Source organism: Pipistrellus hanaki (assembly GCF_964339955.1).
Source record: "Pipistrellus hanaki genome assembly, chromosome: 2".
Lineage (NCBI taxonomy): Eukaryota > Metazoa > Chordata > Mammalia > Chiroptera > Vespertilionidae > Pipistrellus > Pipistrellus hanaki.
In genome coordinates, this window is record NC_140504.1 from 105,698,560 (window position 1) to 105,714,967 (window position 16,408).

General features: G+C 39.7%; 1 protein-coding gene and 1 pseudogene across 6 annotated transcripts in view; one reads left to right on the top strand and one right to left on the bottom strand.

Moving 5' to 3' along the window:
• GK5 (glycerol kinase 5) overlaps positions 1-16,408 on the top strand; it is a 180,352-nt gene that overhangs the window by 36,817 nt on the left and 127,127 nt on the right. For all 5 annotated transcript variants that reach the window (XM_084872468.1, XM_084872472.1, XM_084872471.1 and 2 more), the window contains one exon: positions 13,102-13,177. In XM_084872468.1, coding sequence (XP_084728594.1) covers positions 13,102-13,177 — 76 coding nt within the window. The remainder of the gene's footprint in view (positions 1-13,101; positions 13,178-16,408) is intronic.
• LOC311616739 (large ribosomal subunit protein eL21-like) lies at positions 6,264-6,784 on the bottom strand (annotated as a pseudogene). The gene has a single exon. The product of its transcript is annotated as a large ribosomal subunit protein eL21-like (transcript).

Sequence of the window (16,408 nt, forward strand, 5' to 3'; positions counted from 1 at the left end):
AGGCTAGACGGGAATGGCAAGAAATATTCAAGGTGATGAATAGCAAGAACCTACAGCCAAAAATACTCTACCCAGCAAAGCTATCACTCAGAATCGAAGGCTAGATAAAGAGCTTCACAAATAAAAGCTAAAAGAGTTCATCACCCTCAAACCAGAATTATTTGAATTGCTGAAGAGGGTTATTTAGGAAGAGGAAGAAAATAAAGATAAAAATTATGAACAACAAATATATATAACAAGAAGTGTATCTAAAAACCAAGGGAATTAAAAAATGTGATGAACAATATTAACTGGTGAATATAATAGAATCAGAGGTATGGAAGGAGAGTGGACTGATGATTCCTGGGGAAAAGGGGAGTGGGGTTGCGGGAAGAGACTGAACAAAAACTGCACGTATGGATGAAGATAATGGGGGTGGGGAAAGGACAGAGGGTGGGGTGGGAACCTGGTGGAGGGGAGCAATTGAGTGGGGGAGAGGAACACATTTGTAATAATCTTAACAATAAAGATTTATTATTGATAGGTACTTGTTTGTCACCATTTTTATTATTATTATTTTTTTAAGTCACCAGGTTTTTATATATATTTTTTCCTTTCATTTTTTTATTAAGGTATTATATGTGTACATATCTCACCAATTCCTTCACCCACTCCCATACATGCCCTCCCTCCCCAGAGTTTTGCGACCATTGGTTATGCTTATATGCATGCATACAAGTCCTTAGGTTGATCTCTTATCTCCCCCATATTTCCCTCCCCTCCCCACTGTAAGTTGACAGTCTGTTTGTTGCTTTACTGTCTCTGTATCTATCTTTTTGTTCATCAGTTTATAATGTTCCTTATTATCCATAAATGAGTGAGATCATGCAGTGTTTTTATTTCATTGACTGGCTTATTTCACTCAGCATAATGTTCTCCAATTCCATCCAGGTTGCCTCAAATGATAAGAATTCTTTCTTTTTTATGGCAGCATAGTATTCCATTGTGTAGATGTACCATAGTGTTCTGATACAATCATCTGCTGATGGGCACCTAGGCCGTTTCAAAATCCTAGCTATTGTAAATTGTGCTGCTATGAACATAGGGGTGCATATATCCTTTTTGATTGGTGTTTCTAGTTTCTTAGGATATATTCCTAGGAGTGGGATTACTGGGTCAAATGGGAATTCCATTTCCAGTTTTTTTTTTAAGGAAATTCCATATTGTTATCCACAGTGGTTGCACCAGCCTGCATTCCCACCAGCAGTGCATGAGAGTTCCTTTTTCTCCGCAACTTCCCCAGCACTTGTTGTTTGTTGATTTGTTGACAATAGCCAATCTGACAGGTGTGAGATGGTACCGCATTGTTGTTTTGATTTGCACCTCTTGGATAATTAGTGACTTTGAGCATGTTTTCATGTGCCTCTTAGCCTTCCTTCTGTCTTCTCTTGAAAAGATTCTACTTAAGTCCATTGCCCATTAAAAATATATATATTTTATTGATTTTTTACAGAGAGGAAGAGAAAGGGGTAGACAGTTAGAAATATCATTGAGAGGGAATCATCGATCAGTTGACTCCTGCACACCCCCCATCAGGGATGTGCCTGCAACGAAGGTACATGCCCTTGACCGGAATCAAACCTGGGACCTTTCAGTCCACAAGCTGAAGCACTATCCACGGAGCCAAACCAGTTTTGGCTCATTGCCCATTTTTTAATTGGATCATTTATCTTCCTTTTATTAAGTTGTATAAGCTCTCTGTAGATATTGGAGATTAAACCTTTATCAGTGATAACATTTGAAAATATGTTCTCCCCTACAGTGGACTTTTTTGTTGTTTTGTTGATGGTTTCTTTTACTGTGAAAAAGCTTTTTATTTTTATGTAGTCCCATTTGTTTATTTTATCTTTATCTTCCATTGCCCTAGGGGCAGTATCAGTGAAGAAGTTCTTTTGGCATATGTCTGAGATTTTGCTGCCTGTGGATGCCTTCTAGTATTTTCATGGTTTCTCATCTTATGTTTAAGTCCTGTATCCATTTTGAGTTTATTTTTGTGTTATGGTGTAACTTGGTGATCTAGTTTTATTTTTTTTTTATGTATCTGTCCAATTTTCCCAACACCATTTATTGAAGAGACTGTCTTCACTCCATTGTATGTTTGTGCCTTCTTTGTCAAATATTAATTGAGCATAGTGGCTTGGGTTCTCTATTCTATCCCATTGTTCTATATGTCTGTTTTTGTGCCAGTACCATGCTGTTTTGAGAACAGTGCCTTTGTAATACAGCTTTAAGTCTGGTATTAAGATCCCTCCTACTTTATTCTTTCTCAGGATTGCTTTGGCTATTCTGGGTCTTTTTTTGTTCCAGATGATTTTTTTTGAGAATTCTTTCTACGTCTGTGAAATATGCTGTTAGTATTTTAATGGGGACTGCATTGACCCTATAAATTGCTTTGGGAAGTATGGACTTTTTGATGATGTTGGTTCTACCAATCCATGAACATGGTATGTTCTTCCATCTGTTTACATCTTCCTCTATCTCTTTTTTCAGTGTCATGTAGTTTTCCACATATAGCCCTTTTACCTTCTTAGTTAAGTTTATTCCTAGGTATCTTAATTTTTTTGGTGCGATGGTAAGTGGAAATGCTTTTTTATTCTCTATTTCTGTAAGTTCACTATTGTAGTATAGAAATGCCATACATTTCTTGACATTAATTTTGTATCTTGCTACATTGCTGAATTCATTTATTAAGTCTATTAGTTTTTTGATGGAGTCATTTGGGTTTTTCATGTACAATATCATGTTATCTGCAAAGAAGGACAATTTTGCTTCTTTTCCAATTTGGATGCCTTTTATTTCCTCTTCTTGTCTAATTGGAATGGCTAATATTTCCAAAACTATATGAATCAGGAGTGGTGAAAGTGGGCATCCCTGTCTTGTTCCTGTTCTTAGAGGGAATGGTTTTAGTTTTTGCCCATTGAGTATGATGTTGGCTGTGGATTTATCATATATATCTTTTATTATGTTGAGGTATGATCTTTGTATTCTCACCTTGTTGAGAGTTTTTATCAGGAAAGGGTGTTGGATTTTATCAAATGGTTTTTCTGCATCAATTGATATGACTGTATGATTTTTATCTTTCAATTTGTTTATGTGATGTATCACATTTACTGATTTGCTGATATTGTACCATCCTGGGCATTCCTGGAATAAATCCACTTGGTCATGCTGTATAATCTTTGTGATGCTCTGCTGGAGCCGATTTGCTAAAATTTTGTTGAGGATTTTGGCATCTATGTTCATGAGGGATATTGGCCTATAATTCTCTTTCATTAAGTTGTCTTTATCTGGTTTTGGTATTAGGGTGATGGTGGCTTCATAGAAGGAGTTAGGAAGTGTTCCTTCATCTTGAATTTTTTGGAGTAAACTGAGGAGGATAGGTTTTAGTTCTTTCTTGAATGCTTGGTAAAATACCCCTGTGAAGTTTTCTGGCCCCGGGCTTTTGTTTGTTGGAAGGTTTTTGATGACTGATTCAATTTCGTCGAAAGTCACTGGTCTATTGAGATTTTTAGATTCTTCCTGATTGAGTTTTGGAAGTTTGTATTTTTCTAGGAATATATCCATGTCCTTCAGGTTGTCCAGTTCGTTGGAATAGAGTTGTTCATAATATTTTGTAACAATCCTTTTTATTTTGGCGGGATCTGTTGTTATTTTACCTCTTTCATTTCTGATTTTGTTTATTTGGGTCCTCTCTCCTTGTTTTTGTTCAGCTAGAGGTTCATCAATTTTGTTTATCCATTCAGCTCTTGGTTTTGTTGATCTTTTGTATTGTTTCTTTGTTCTCTATATCGTTTATCTCCACTCTGATTTTTATTATTTCCTATTTCTCCTTACACTGGGCTTTTCTTGTTGCTCCTTTTCTAACTCTTTGAGTTGTAGAGTTAGATAACTTGTTACCATTTTTTTTTTTTTTTTTTTTAAGTAGGCTTGTAGAGATATGAACTTCCCTCTCAGAATGCTTTTGCTGTGTCCCATAGATTTTGGATTGTTGTGTTTTCTTTGTAATTTGTTGCCAGGATGTTTTTATTTCTTCCTTGATTTCTCTGGTAACCCAGTTCTTGTTTAATAGCATGCTATTTAGTCTCCTTGTGTTTGATTTCTTTGGATTATTTTTATTGTTGTTGATTTCCAGTTTTATGCCACTATGATCTGAGAAGATGCTTGATATGATTTCTGTTTTCTTGAATTTGATGAGACTTTGCCTATGGCCCAACATGTGGTCTACTCTGAAAAGGACCCATGTGCACTTGAGAAGAATGTATATTCTGTGGCTTTGGGGTGGAATGTTCTGAAGGTGTTGATTAATTCCTTCTGGTCTAGTGAGTCATTTAGGATTGATATTTCTTTGCTGATATTTTGTTCAGAGGATTTGTCCAAAGGTGACAGTGGAGTATTAAAATGTCCTACTTTAATTGTATTGATATTTATCTCTCCCTTAATATCCTCCAGCAGTTTTTTTTTTTTTTTTTTTTTTTAATATTTCTGAGTGCTTCTGTATTGGGTACACATATGTTTACCAGGATTATTTCTTCTTGTTGGATTTCTTCCTTTAGTATTATGAAGTGGCCTTCATTATCTCTTGTTATGTCCTTCACGTTGAAATCTAATTTGTCTGATATGAGTATTGCTACCCCAGCTTTTTTTTTTTGCTTTCATTTCCATTCGCCTGGAAAACCTTTTTCCATCCCTTCACCCTCAGTCTGTGTGTCTTTTTTTCTGAAATGGGTTTCTTGTAGACAGTAGATATATGGGTCTTGTTTTCTTATCCAATCCATTACCCTATGTCTTTTGATTGGGGCATTTAATTCATTTACATTTATAGTTATTATTGAAAGGTACTTATTTGTCGCCATTTTTATTCTATACCCGTGTTCCTTCTTTGCTTCCTATTTCTTTTTTATTTTTACAGCAGACCCTTTAGCATTTCCTACATTGCTGGTGATAAATTCCCTTTGTCTTTTTTTGTCTGTGAAGCTCCTGATTTCACCTTCAATTTTGATTTGATATCCTTGCTGGGTACAGTATTCTTGGATTTAGACCCTTCCTTTGCATGACTTTGTATATTTTATTCCATTCTCTTATGGCCTGATGGGTTTATGTTGAGAAATCAGTTGCTAATCTGATGGGGGTTCCTTTATATGTAACTTTCTGTCTCTCTCTGGCTGCTTTTAAAATTCTTACTTTGTTGTTGGTGTTTGCCACTTTAATCATAATGTGCCTTGGTGTCGGTCTTTTGGGATTCATTTTGCTTGGGACTCTGCTAGCATCTTGGATTTGTGTGGGTTTTTTCTTCTCTATCTCAGGAAAATTTTCTATCATTATTTCTTGAAACATGTTTTCCATATTTTCCTTAGTTTCCTTTCCTTCTGGAACCCCTATTATGCTAATATTGTTTTGTTTTGTATTGTCCCAACGTTCCCTTAGGCTCTCCTTCTGCTGTTAATTTTTTTTTCTAGAAGCTGCTCTAATTGGGTATTTTTTTCCATCTTGTCTTCTAGCTTACTAATGCAGTCCTCTACTTCTTCTAGTCTACTCTTGATGCATTCTATTGATTTTTTTATAGGAGCGATGTTATTTTTCATTTTTCATACTGTCAAATTTGTCTTACATTCTTTTTAGCCATTTACGATCATTTCTGTGAATTCTTGTTCTGATAGGTTGCTTGCCTCTAACTCGTTTACTTCCTTTTCTGGTGATACCTGCTTTTCTTTCATATGCGGGCTGTTTTTTGTCTCCCTATGGTCTCTCTTTTCAGGATGTCTGGTTATGTAGTTCTCTCTCTCTTTTTTGTGGTGCGGTGGAGTGCTCCTTTGAGTCCAAGTGTTCACGCCACCTGGGATTGGTGTTCTGGGGCTTACAGCTGCTAGGCGGTCGCTGCGGCTATGGATATTCAGGCCTCTGTTAAGATCCACCTTTCCTATAAAGATGGTGAGATTTCCTCGTCCAAGCCTGTAGGTAGCTCCAGGATGGGACCCCGCCCCAGCGTGGGTGCTTCCCTGTCAGGGGAACTCAATCAGTAGTCCCTTGCCTTCTCCTGGAGTTCACCTGTCCCCTAGCTTTCTGAGAAACACTCCCAGTGTGACCTACAGTTGCTTTCTCTTTCTGCTTTGGGACAAGGATCAGAACCCGTCCTTCTATTCTTCCGCCATTTTGGAGATCTCCACCATTTTTATTTATTTGTTTGGTTGTTTATTTATTTATTTATTATTTATTTATTATCAGCACAGAATTCTTTAATTTTTCCACTTATGCCATGAATTCATAAGGAATGGGTTCCAGCAGCTCAGGCTCCTTTCCATTGGTTCTCACAAAGTGTGCTTCTCTGGGTGGAGCAGGCTGATGCTTCAATTGAACCAGGTACCTTTATCTTAGGCTTCCTTATTTTTCTTATCATTTTCCTCCACACGTTTCAGGAAGCTATCTCGGCTCAGAGTGCTTAATATGCTCAATACGTACATTAATTCTCCTTGCAAGAATATTGCCCTTAACTTGCTTGTTCACAATAATGCCCACTGCATGCTGGGTGACATTGTAGACTCTTCCAGTTTTGCCATTGGTAACATTTGTGGGGCATTCTTTTTTGAACAGTGCCCAGTCCCTGGATGTCCACAATATCATCTTTCTTGTAGATTCACATGTATGTGGCCAAAGGAACAACTCCATGTTTTCTAAAAGGTCTAGAGAACATATAGCGGGTGCCTCTTCTCTTTCCCTTTGTGTTAGTCATTTTGGCAAATTTGTCTGTGCAACCACAGCCCCCAGGATCCACATGCAGGATCAACCTTGAAGATCTGCCATTTTTATTTTTTATGCCTGTGTTCCTTCTTCCCTTCCTATTTATTCTTTTTACAGCAGACCCTATAGCATTTCTTGCATTCCTTGTTTGGTGGTAGTAAACTCCCTTAGTCCTTTTTTTGCCTGTGAAGTTCCTGATTTCACCCTCAATTTTTATTGATATCCTTGCTGGGTACAGTATTCTTGGATTCAGACCCTTGCTTTCATGACTCTGTATATTTCATTCCATTCCCTTCTGGCCTGATGTGTTTCTGTTGAGAAATCAGTCAATCGTTTGATGGGAGATCCTTTGTAGGTAACTTTCTGTGTCTCTCTGGCAGCCTTTAAGATTTTTACTTTGTTCTTGGTGTTTCCCAATTTAATTATAATGTGTGCCGGTGTTGATTTTTTGGGGTTCATTTTGTTTGGTACTCTGTGAGCTTCTTCTACTGGCATCAGTTTTTCTTCCTGATATCAGGGAAGTTTTCTGTCTTTATTTTTTCATACAGGTCTTCTATTCCTTGCTCATTTTCCTCTCCTTCTGGGACCACTATTATGCAGATGATGTTTTATTTAGGATTGTTCCAAAGTTCTTTTGGTCTCTTCTCCTGTTTTTTAAGTTTTTTTTCTAGATGCTGCTCTGCTTAGGTATTTTTTTCCTACCTTGTCTTCTAGCTCACTGATGTGATCGTCTGCTTATTCTATTCTAATTTTGATGTTTTCTATTGAGTTCTTTATTGCAGCGATGTCATTTTTAATTTCCTCTTGGCTTTTACACATATTGTTGAATTTGTCTTCCATCCTTTTTAGCAACCTTATGACCATTGCTCTGAATTCTTTGTCATATTGCTTGCCTCCATTTTATTTACTTCCTTTTCTGGTGATGCCTCCTTTTCTTTCTTATGTGGGCTGTTTCTTTGTCTTCCCATTATCGCTCCTTGCAGGGTTTCTGGTTATGTAGTTCTCTCTCTCGTGCATTAACTTAAAGGCACAAAATACTACACAATAAGACACGATGCACAGGCCACCAAACTCAAATGTATTCAGAATACAAATACTACTAAATAAAGGTGATCACCAGAGAAAAGAGAATTAGGGAATAGAGAAAAGTGCAAAAATGTTATATAGAAAAGGAAAGAGGAGAGAAAAGAGAGATGGAAAAAAAAAAAGGGGGAAATATATATGGGGAGAAAACTCCAATGAAATAACTAATCCAAAAAAAAAAAAATGCAAACAACAAACACCCAGAGATAAATGCAAACTATAAAGAATAGCTAATCTAAAAAATACAAACAACAAACTCCCAGATGAATCTGAGGAGGCAGAACTTATTTCCAGGACGTAAGGTCAAGGAATTGCATGAGGAAATAGCCACAATTCATATAGAGGAAGTAGAAAGAGAATGGGTGTAAAAGAAGAATACTAACAAATTATATATATACATAATATGTAAAATTATGTATACATATTTTTATATATATATGAAAAAATATGTCTACATAATTTTCCTCCTTTAGTCTATCTATCTGTGTATTTGTTTACTATTGGAAAAGGAAGATGGAGAATAGCTAGGCCTAAATTGGTGATTGGAATTAAGCTATTAGAAGAGAATAATAGAGGAGAGGAAAAACAAAATAAAATTAAAAAAGCCCCACAGAAAATAAAAGTATCCAATAATCAAACAACAACAAGACAAAGAAAAAGGCAAAAAAAAAAAGAAGAAGAAGAAGAAGAAGAAGAAGAAGAAGAAGAAGAAGAAGAAGAAAAAAGAAGAATTTGGGTAGTGAAGAAAGTGAAGAGAGAAGTGTGTATGGGTTTGGAGCAGGGGAGAAGAAATTAGATGTATGAGTAAGATCAATATTTTAATGGAGTAAAAAAAAAAAAGGGTAGAGAAAAGCTAAAGCAGGAACAGGGTAAGAGAAACAGGATAAAAAGGGGAAAAGTGATGAAGAGAGTATTGGCATAAAAGAAAAATTGAGATAGACTAAAATAATGCTAAAGGGAAAATCAAAATAGAATATATAACACTAGTCCCAAAATAAAATAAAATAAAATAAAATAACAAAGAACCTTTTTTAAAAAGGGTAAAATAATAGTATTACTACTATAGTTAAAAATAAAAATAAAATAAAAAACAAGGTAAAATAGAGTGAGACAAAAATTAGTTTCTTAAGTAAAAGATAAAAAATAAAAATGTGCCAAAACCGGTTTGGCTCAGTGCATAGAGCGTTGGCCTGCGGACTGAAAGGTCCTGAAAGGTCCTGGATTCTGGTCAAGGGCATGTACCTTGGTTGCGGGCACATCTCCAGAAGGGGGTGTGCAAGAGGCAGATGATTCTCTCTCATCGATGTTTCTAACTCTCTATCCCTCTCTTTCTCTCTGTAAAAAATCAATAAAATATATTAAAAAATAAATAAAATAATAAAATAAAAATGTGAAGTAGTGAAGGTCGTTCACTTCCTCCACTGTTCTGCTTGGCATATTTTTTTTCTTGCAGGTAGTCAGCACAGTATTGAAATTCCCTGGTGTTGTAAGCGGCAACCTTATTTTCAAGCAGGCAGGATCTCTCTCTGCTCTTTTTGGTTCTCAGTCTGTTTTTAGTTGTAGTTACACACGAGTCCATTTGTGCTGCAGCCGCTGGGTGAGAGTGTGTCTGTCGTAATATCCTGGTCTAAAAGGCCTCTACTCTGGCTCTGCATGCAATTCTCTGCGTGACTCTGTATGCACCTCTGTGCAGCCGGTACAGTACTTCAGGCTGCCTTTCTGGGTCCAGTCCAGCTGTGGGTTAATATCTAGAATCCCCTTCTGCCAGCAGCCTTGTGGACTCCCTTCCACATTCGAGGGCTACACTGATCCCAACAGTTGAGAATTTTGTGGGGGCAGTCTTTTTTTGAGGCTCTTGTTCCCACTGCGTTTTCTCCCTCTAGTCTGGATCCCAAATCTTACCTTTCTTTAGGCAGTGCCTGCTGTGTTTAATTCTCCAGTTCCCGGTGGGTGCTCTTTAATTCAGCTATTCCTTCTGCTCTGTGAGAAGGTGCAGGGCCTGTGTGTGAATTTGCTGGTGTTTGCCCCTGAGCAGACCTCCCAGGAGCCCATGCTCAGGGAGGTTGGAGTTCCCGTATTTGTGGATTTGCAGCTGAGGTAACTGGTCCCTGGGTGTGGTGGCTGTAAGTTTCCTGGGTGGCCTCCAAGATCTCCTGTTTGAAGGTAAGGCTGGAGTTCCAATCAAGGACAGTCTCCGATCACAGCCGCCTCCTTCAAGATGGCGTGGCCTCTGCGGCAGAGCTGGCAGGCCCGGGCGAGATTTCAGCCACAATAGAGGCTGCCCGGTCACAGGGGGCTGGTCCACCAGTCCGCACAGTTCCTTGGAGGGTGCCTCACACACAAATACTGACACTCCCTGCACATCCACGCACTCCCTTTCGTTCTCTCACTCTCAAACTACGTAGCAGCCATCTTGGATCTCCGAAAAGTTTATTTTTTAACGGAGTTCAGTGATGTAAAGCCAGGATGTAGCCTTTGGGTTACCTCAGCTCAAAAGTTCAGTTTCACCTGGTGAGTGTGAGCTAGCTTAGCTTCCTGGAAGCCTTCTGGCTCTATTTTAGATTGCTCTCTTGACAATACCAACTCCATTCTGCTGTGTTGTTGTTTTTTTTTTTCATAGCACTTTCCCAGAAGACATTGCAGTTTATAGTGAACTGCTTTTTCAAGGAATGGAAACAGCAACTCTGCCCTCTGGTTTAAGTTTTCTCAGCCATAGTTTAAAGGCTCACATTTTATCTTTATTCCAGTTGCAGCTGGTGCCTATTTGTTTTCCTGTTGTGTAAAAAATGCCTGAGGGTTATAAACAAAATTATAACACACAGTTCCTGCTATCAGGAGTTACACTGAGTAACCTTTATTATAAAATATGTTTTGATTTTTCTGTGTGGCCTCTCCATTCAAAGTGCTTTCCTGGCTGCTGCCATGGTCCAAAATCTTAGTTCTTTAAGAATGTTTTCAGTGCCACTCTTAAAAAGAACATATGAAATATGACTTGTAAATGTAAATCCAGAAAGGTCTTTTACTTAATTTTTTTGGCTGAATTACTTTTCATCTTTTCGGTTTGAAATATTTCAAAACTTAAAAATTTTGCCCAAATAGTACACTGGACACCTGTAGAGATTCAGACATTTTTTGCAATGTTTACTGTATTTATCCTCTACAATCTTTTTAGCTGATTCATTTGAGGGTTGGTTGTGCCTTAACCTTATCCCTAAATGCTTCAGCATTATTTCAAAAAAAAAAAAAAAAAAAAAAAAAAAAAAAAGTAGTATTCTCCTATATCAACACAGCCAGGAAATGTAACATTAATATGGTGTCAAATGATGGACAGTTACACCAATTTGACACCAACAGGAATCCCCATTTTGGGGTACTGTAGGAAGGAAACTTTATTTAGTGCAAAATAGCGCAATTACAATACAGCAGGGCTGTGAAAACAGCATGGGAGTGAGGCGGCCCTGGGCCAGGTGGCCCTGGTACCAGGCTCCTTTCTGGCTAGTCAGCTCTGCTCTGAGCTAGACGGCTTTCTTCTGCACTGTTCCGCTCTGCTCTAGAGACATCTTCAGTGTATCAGCTCAGCAGTGGAAACACAGCTCTTAGTCCTTGATGGAAAGGGAAGAAAGTGGGCTCCCAGAGCCAGAGGGGAGCTGACATATAGACAGATGTCTCTGCCCCCTGGTCGCGGATTGGTCTGTCTTCATGCAAATAAGGACCCCAGATCTTCACAGCTTGATTGGTCCAAAAGGCACTTATCTGATTGGTCAGAATGGAACTGCTCTAATTGGTCAATTGGTCAGTGAAGCTGTTGATGGGGATATAGTTGTGCAGCTCCAATTGAATGGGGGAAAGCCTTAGTTCCATTGGTTGAAGTAGGATTCCAGGAACTCCTTGAGAAGGAGCCTGGTTAGCTGGCAGGAACACAGTGCAGGCAAGCAGTTTAGTGCAGGATTCTCCCTAAAGTGCAGTTTGCATGAGAGGGCCATATGTAGAAATGGCTGCTAGGTTCTGTTGTTTTAAATTTGAATCCAGTTAGCCATCAGGAGCCCTTCTTATTGGGTATCTTCCTTCTCAGTCCACAACAGTATTATTTTCTAATGCCTGTTAAACTTCAGTATTTCTCTGTTACCTCAGTCATAAATAACTTTGGTTTTCAATCCAGAATCTAATCTAAGATGAGGCATTGCATTTAGCTGTCTATCAATTTAGTCTCCTTTATTGTAGAGCATGTTCTTCGTGGCATTGACAAGTTTTCAAACTTACAGACCAGCTTAATAGACTTGCATTTTGGAGTTGTCTGATTACATCCACATGGTTCAGGTTAAGTATTTTTGGGAGGCGTATTGTTTAGAGGATGATTTGTCTTTCTCTGCTCAAGTTGAAGTTGTCTTTAATTTGCTCAATGAGATAAATGCTTTTTTAAAAGAACTTCACAAAAAACTTGCTATATTTTAAGAAATTTGGACCCCCTCCCCCCCACTATGTTCTTGTTTACATCCTAGCATCTATTCATGTGGAATATAAGAACTGAGTTTCATTGGGGATTTTCCTTTATTGCCACTTACCAACTTCTATTTTGATTGATCATTGCATCATTGCTTAAATTGAGATCCAATATTTTAGTATTATCAAGAAGAAAATATAATCTGACTTTTAGTAGTTTTTGTGTCTCCCCCCCCCCCCCCCAAACATTTAAAGATGAAGGTCATTTTGTTATTATTGGAATACGGCCATTTTCCCTTAAAGGAATCATCTTAGTAATACTGTCTTTATTAATGCCAAATGTGTTATTAGAATGACATGTAGGGCCCTGGGTAGGTGGCTCAGTTGGTTAGAATGTTGTCCCATACACTGAAAGGTTTCAGTGTTCAATTCCTGGTTAGGGCACATGCTTTGATTGCAGGTTCAATCCTTAGTTGGGATTCATACGGGAGGCAGCCAATCAATGTTTCTCTCACAAATTGACATTTCTCTCTCTCCCTTCTTCTCTAAAAAAAAAAAAATTTTTTAATTTAAATGCCAGTTAGGTACTGGAAATATCAGGGGTACACTTTGTAAAGTATATGATTGCCTAACTACTATGCTGTAATGAATACAAAGTAATATTGAAACAATAAAAAGAAAAAAAAAATGCTAACCCTAGATGTTTTTCCTAGAGATTATACTCAATAATTTTTCCATACTATAATTTATAAAGAAAAATTTCATTGACTTTTAAACATGTGATTTATCCATCTTTATTTTCAGCTGCAGGAATAGAGATGAATCAAATTGTTGGCCTTGGCATTTCAACACAGAGAGCAACTTTTATTACATGGAACAAGTAAGTGTGATAAGTCTTCTGTTGCAGGGTTCATATCACAGTGAATATCTGTTTGGGGAGTTTCAAGTTTGTGGATTAAGAAGTTTTGTTTTGTTAAGAGGGATGAAAGTAAGCCTACTTTCTGCCTTATTAAAATACTAGTGGCCCAGTGCACAAAATTCGTGCTGGAGCAGGGTGTCCCTCAGCCCAGCCTGTACCCTCTCTAATAGGGAAATCTGTGGGATCGAGCCTGAACTGGCAGTTGGACATCCCTCTCACAATCTGGGACTGCTAGCTCCTAACCGCTCATCTGCCTGCCTGCCTGATTGTCTCAACCCTTCTGCCTGCCTGCTTGATTATCCCTAACCTCTTTGCCTGCCTGCCTGCCTGATTTCCCCCAACTGCCTCTACCTGCCTGCTTGATCGCCCATAACTGCCCTCCCCTGCCAGCCTGGTTGCCCCCAACTGCCCTCCCCTGCTGGCCTGATCTTGCCCCCAACTGCCCTCCTCTGCCGGCCAATTTGGATCTGATTGGTCAGTTGCTATGCCAGTCAGTGTCAAAAACTCCGCCTACTAGGCAGCCATTGGCTCCTCACAGTTCACCCAGATTTGTTTCTGATTGGTCAGTTTCTATGCCATTCAGCATCTCTTGACCTATCAATGGGTCCTGATTAGAAAGGTGGGGCTGATCAGCAGCCCCAGTGGAGGCCTGGAGAAAAATGGAGGTGTGGCTGCTGATCAGGGCCAGAAAGAAAGAAAGAAAGAGGCAAGTCCTGATCAACAGCTTCCACAGAGGCTACAGATCAGACCCTGATTCTCTCTTTCTGCCTCTTTCCAGGCCTGATTTGTAGCCCCCTTAGCAGTCAGTGCTGGGTCACGGTGCCTGCAGCTGTAACAGTCAGTACTGGATTGCCATGGCAACCCAGCGCTGACTGCAGGACTGACTTTTGGTTGGTTGTTGTGGATGTGATGGACTCAGGGTTTTTATATATTAGGACTAGAGACCTAATGCACGAAATTTGTGCAAGGAGCTCAGCTCTCGCAGCCATGGTGGCTTACCTCGGCCTTCACAGCTGTGGCTTTGTCTGCAAGGTTGCCCAGAAGGACGTCCAGAAAATTGTTCAGTTGTCTGGTCTAATTAGCATATTACACTTTTATTATAGATAATGGAATCTTTCCTGCTCCATGGGCTCCAGTGAGCCATTGTGCCTATAATGCTGGCAGGTTCTACAGGCTCCCTGACATAACAGTTTTGCTCATTTATGAGAGAAAAAGAGAGGCAGACTGGATCTAATATATTGTTCATCCCAGTCCCAGCCAGCAACTTCTCTTCCCAACTCACTGTCTTCTCCTGTGTCCACCATGTGTTCTGTCTGTGGGCCATAGGAACAGTTTTTTCCTTACAGATGCTATCAAGAAGTCTAAACTTTGAACTTTCTTTTTGTTTTTCTCCTTGTTCCCTTTCCATCCTACCACCTTCTGATTCCAGGAAACTTGTTATTTATTTACTTTTCTTCAGTTTTTGAGTTTTTTGTTTTTTTCCTTCAAATTTTTAGGTTAAAAAATTTTCACTATATTTAATCATGTCCTCTTTCCACTACCCCCACTTACCTGTATTCTAAAATTACTCTAAATAACATCTCCTCCATTTTGATTGCTTTAAATTCCTTTTGTAAAAAAAAAAATTCTTAAGCTGTTTTGTTTCTTCAGTCCTCTGATTCTTAGGGAGGCTTTTGCCAACTAACCTCAGATCAGGGTGTGTGCCAATTAGTAACATAAGCTGAGAGTCCCAGGAGCCAGGGTTCACTCAGCACCAGGCACTGAGAGGGAGAATGACACTGTGTTGGTTGCTGAACTGAATGTAAAGATAAATAAGAATGCCAACCCTGAGGAAACCAAGATGGTGGCATAGGTAAGAACCTAAACTGCTGCCTCGCACAACAATTTCAAAACTACAACTAAAAGACAGAATGGACATCATTCAGAACCACAGGAAAGCTGGTGGAGTGGAAATTCTACAACTAGAAGGAAAGAGAAAAGCTCACGGAGAACCAGAGGAGCTGCATGGGGCTGAGGTATGGAGACACAAACGCAGAGGAAGGGTGGCTGAGTGCCTGGCTGGCTTTTTCTGGTGGGAGGGAAAAGGAAGCTCCTGACTGCACTCCTGACTGTGCAGTTCCCTGTGAACCCAGGCTCTTATGGGGAGGGGGGGCGGGAAGGGGAGGGAAGAGAGGGGAAGACTGGACTCTCAGGTAGAGAGAAAGGCACACAGAGACTTGGGGGAGCCGCAGCAGGCAGGGGTTTGGAGGCGTGCGTGTGAAGACTGATTGCTGAGAGTGCTTCTGGCTTTCCCTACCAGGAGTGAGTTGGAAGCTCCTGACTGCACTGAACCCCAGTCTCCGGGCAAGCCCCTGGGGACACATGCTCTTATGGGGGAATCTGGACTGTCAGGTGGAAACTCAGTGGAGCCACAAAAGGCAGAGGTCTGGAGGCACGCACACAAGTGCTCAGAGAGAGGACTGACTGCTGAGTGTGTGCAGGCTTTCTCTAGCTGGAGGGAACTGGAAGCACCAGAATGCTCTAACCTTCAATTCCGGGTGAGAATCTGGGAATCCAGATTCATTGGGGGAGAAACTGGACTGTCTGACAGCGGGCAAAACTTGTGGGCGGCTTTCTCTCAGAGGTGCTTGCAGTGATTACCGAGGGACACTGACCCAGAGGTCTCATAAGGCAGGGCTGACGGGAAGTCAAGACTATTTGCTCAGTCCTGAGACTCCGCCCCATTCAGGCTGAGTACAGAGGTTTTTTTCAGTTTTGCAAGTCTGGTCCTATAAGGCTGTCTTCAGCACAAAAGGTCTCCCAGCATAGATACAGCTGATACTCACAGCCAATTGGCCTGGAATATCAACAACAAGACTAAACTACAACAAAGCTGTACACACAGTCCACAAAGGGGTGCACCAAGAGTGTCCACCTCAGGTTACTGGGGAGGCTGACCCACTGGGCCATATAGGACACCTAGCACACAAAGCTACCCTACCAACTCAGGGAAGCAGCAAAAATGCGGAGACGAGAACACAAACAAAAGAAATGGAGGAAAACAAATGACTGGATATAGAGTTCAAAACCATGGTTATAAGGTTTTTTTCAAGAATTTCCTAGAAAAAGCCAGTAAATTTAGCAAGAACCTTGAGGATATGAAAAAGGACCAACTAGAAATTAAACATACACTGACTGAAAAAAATATATATA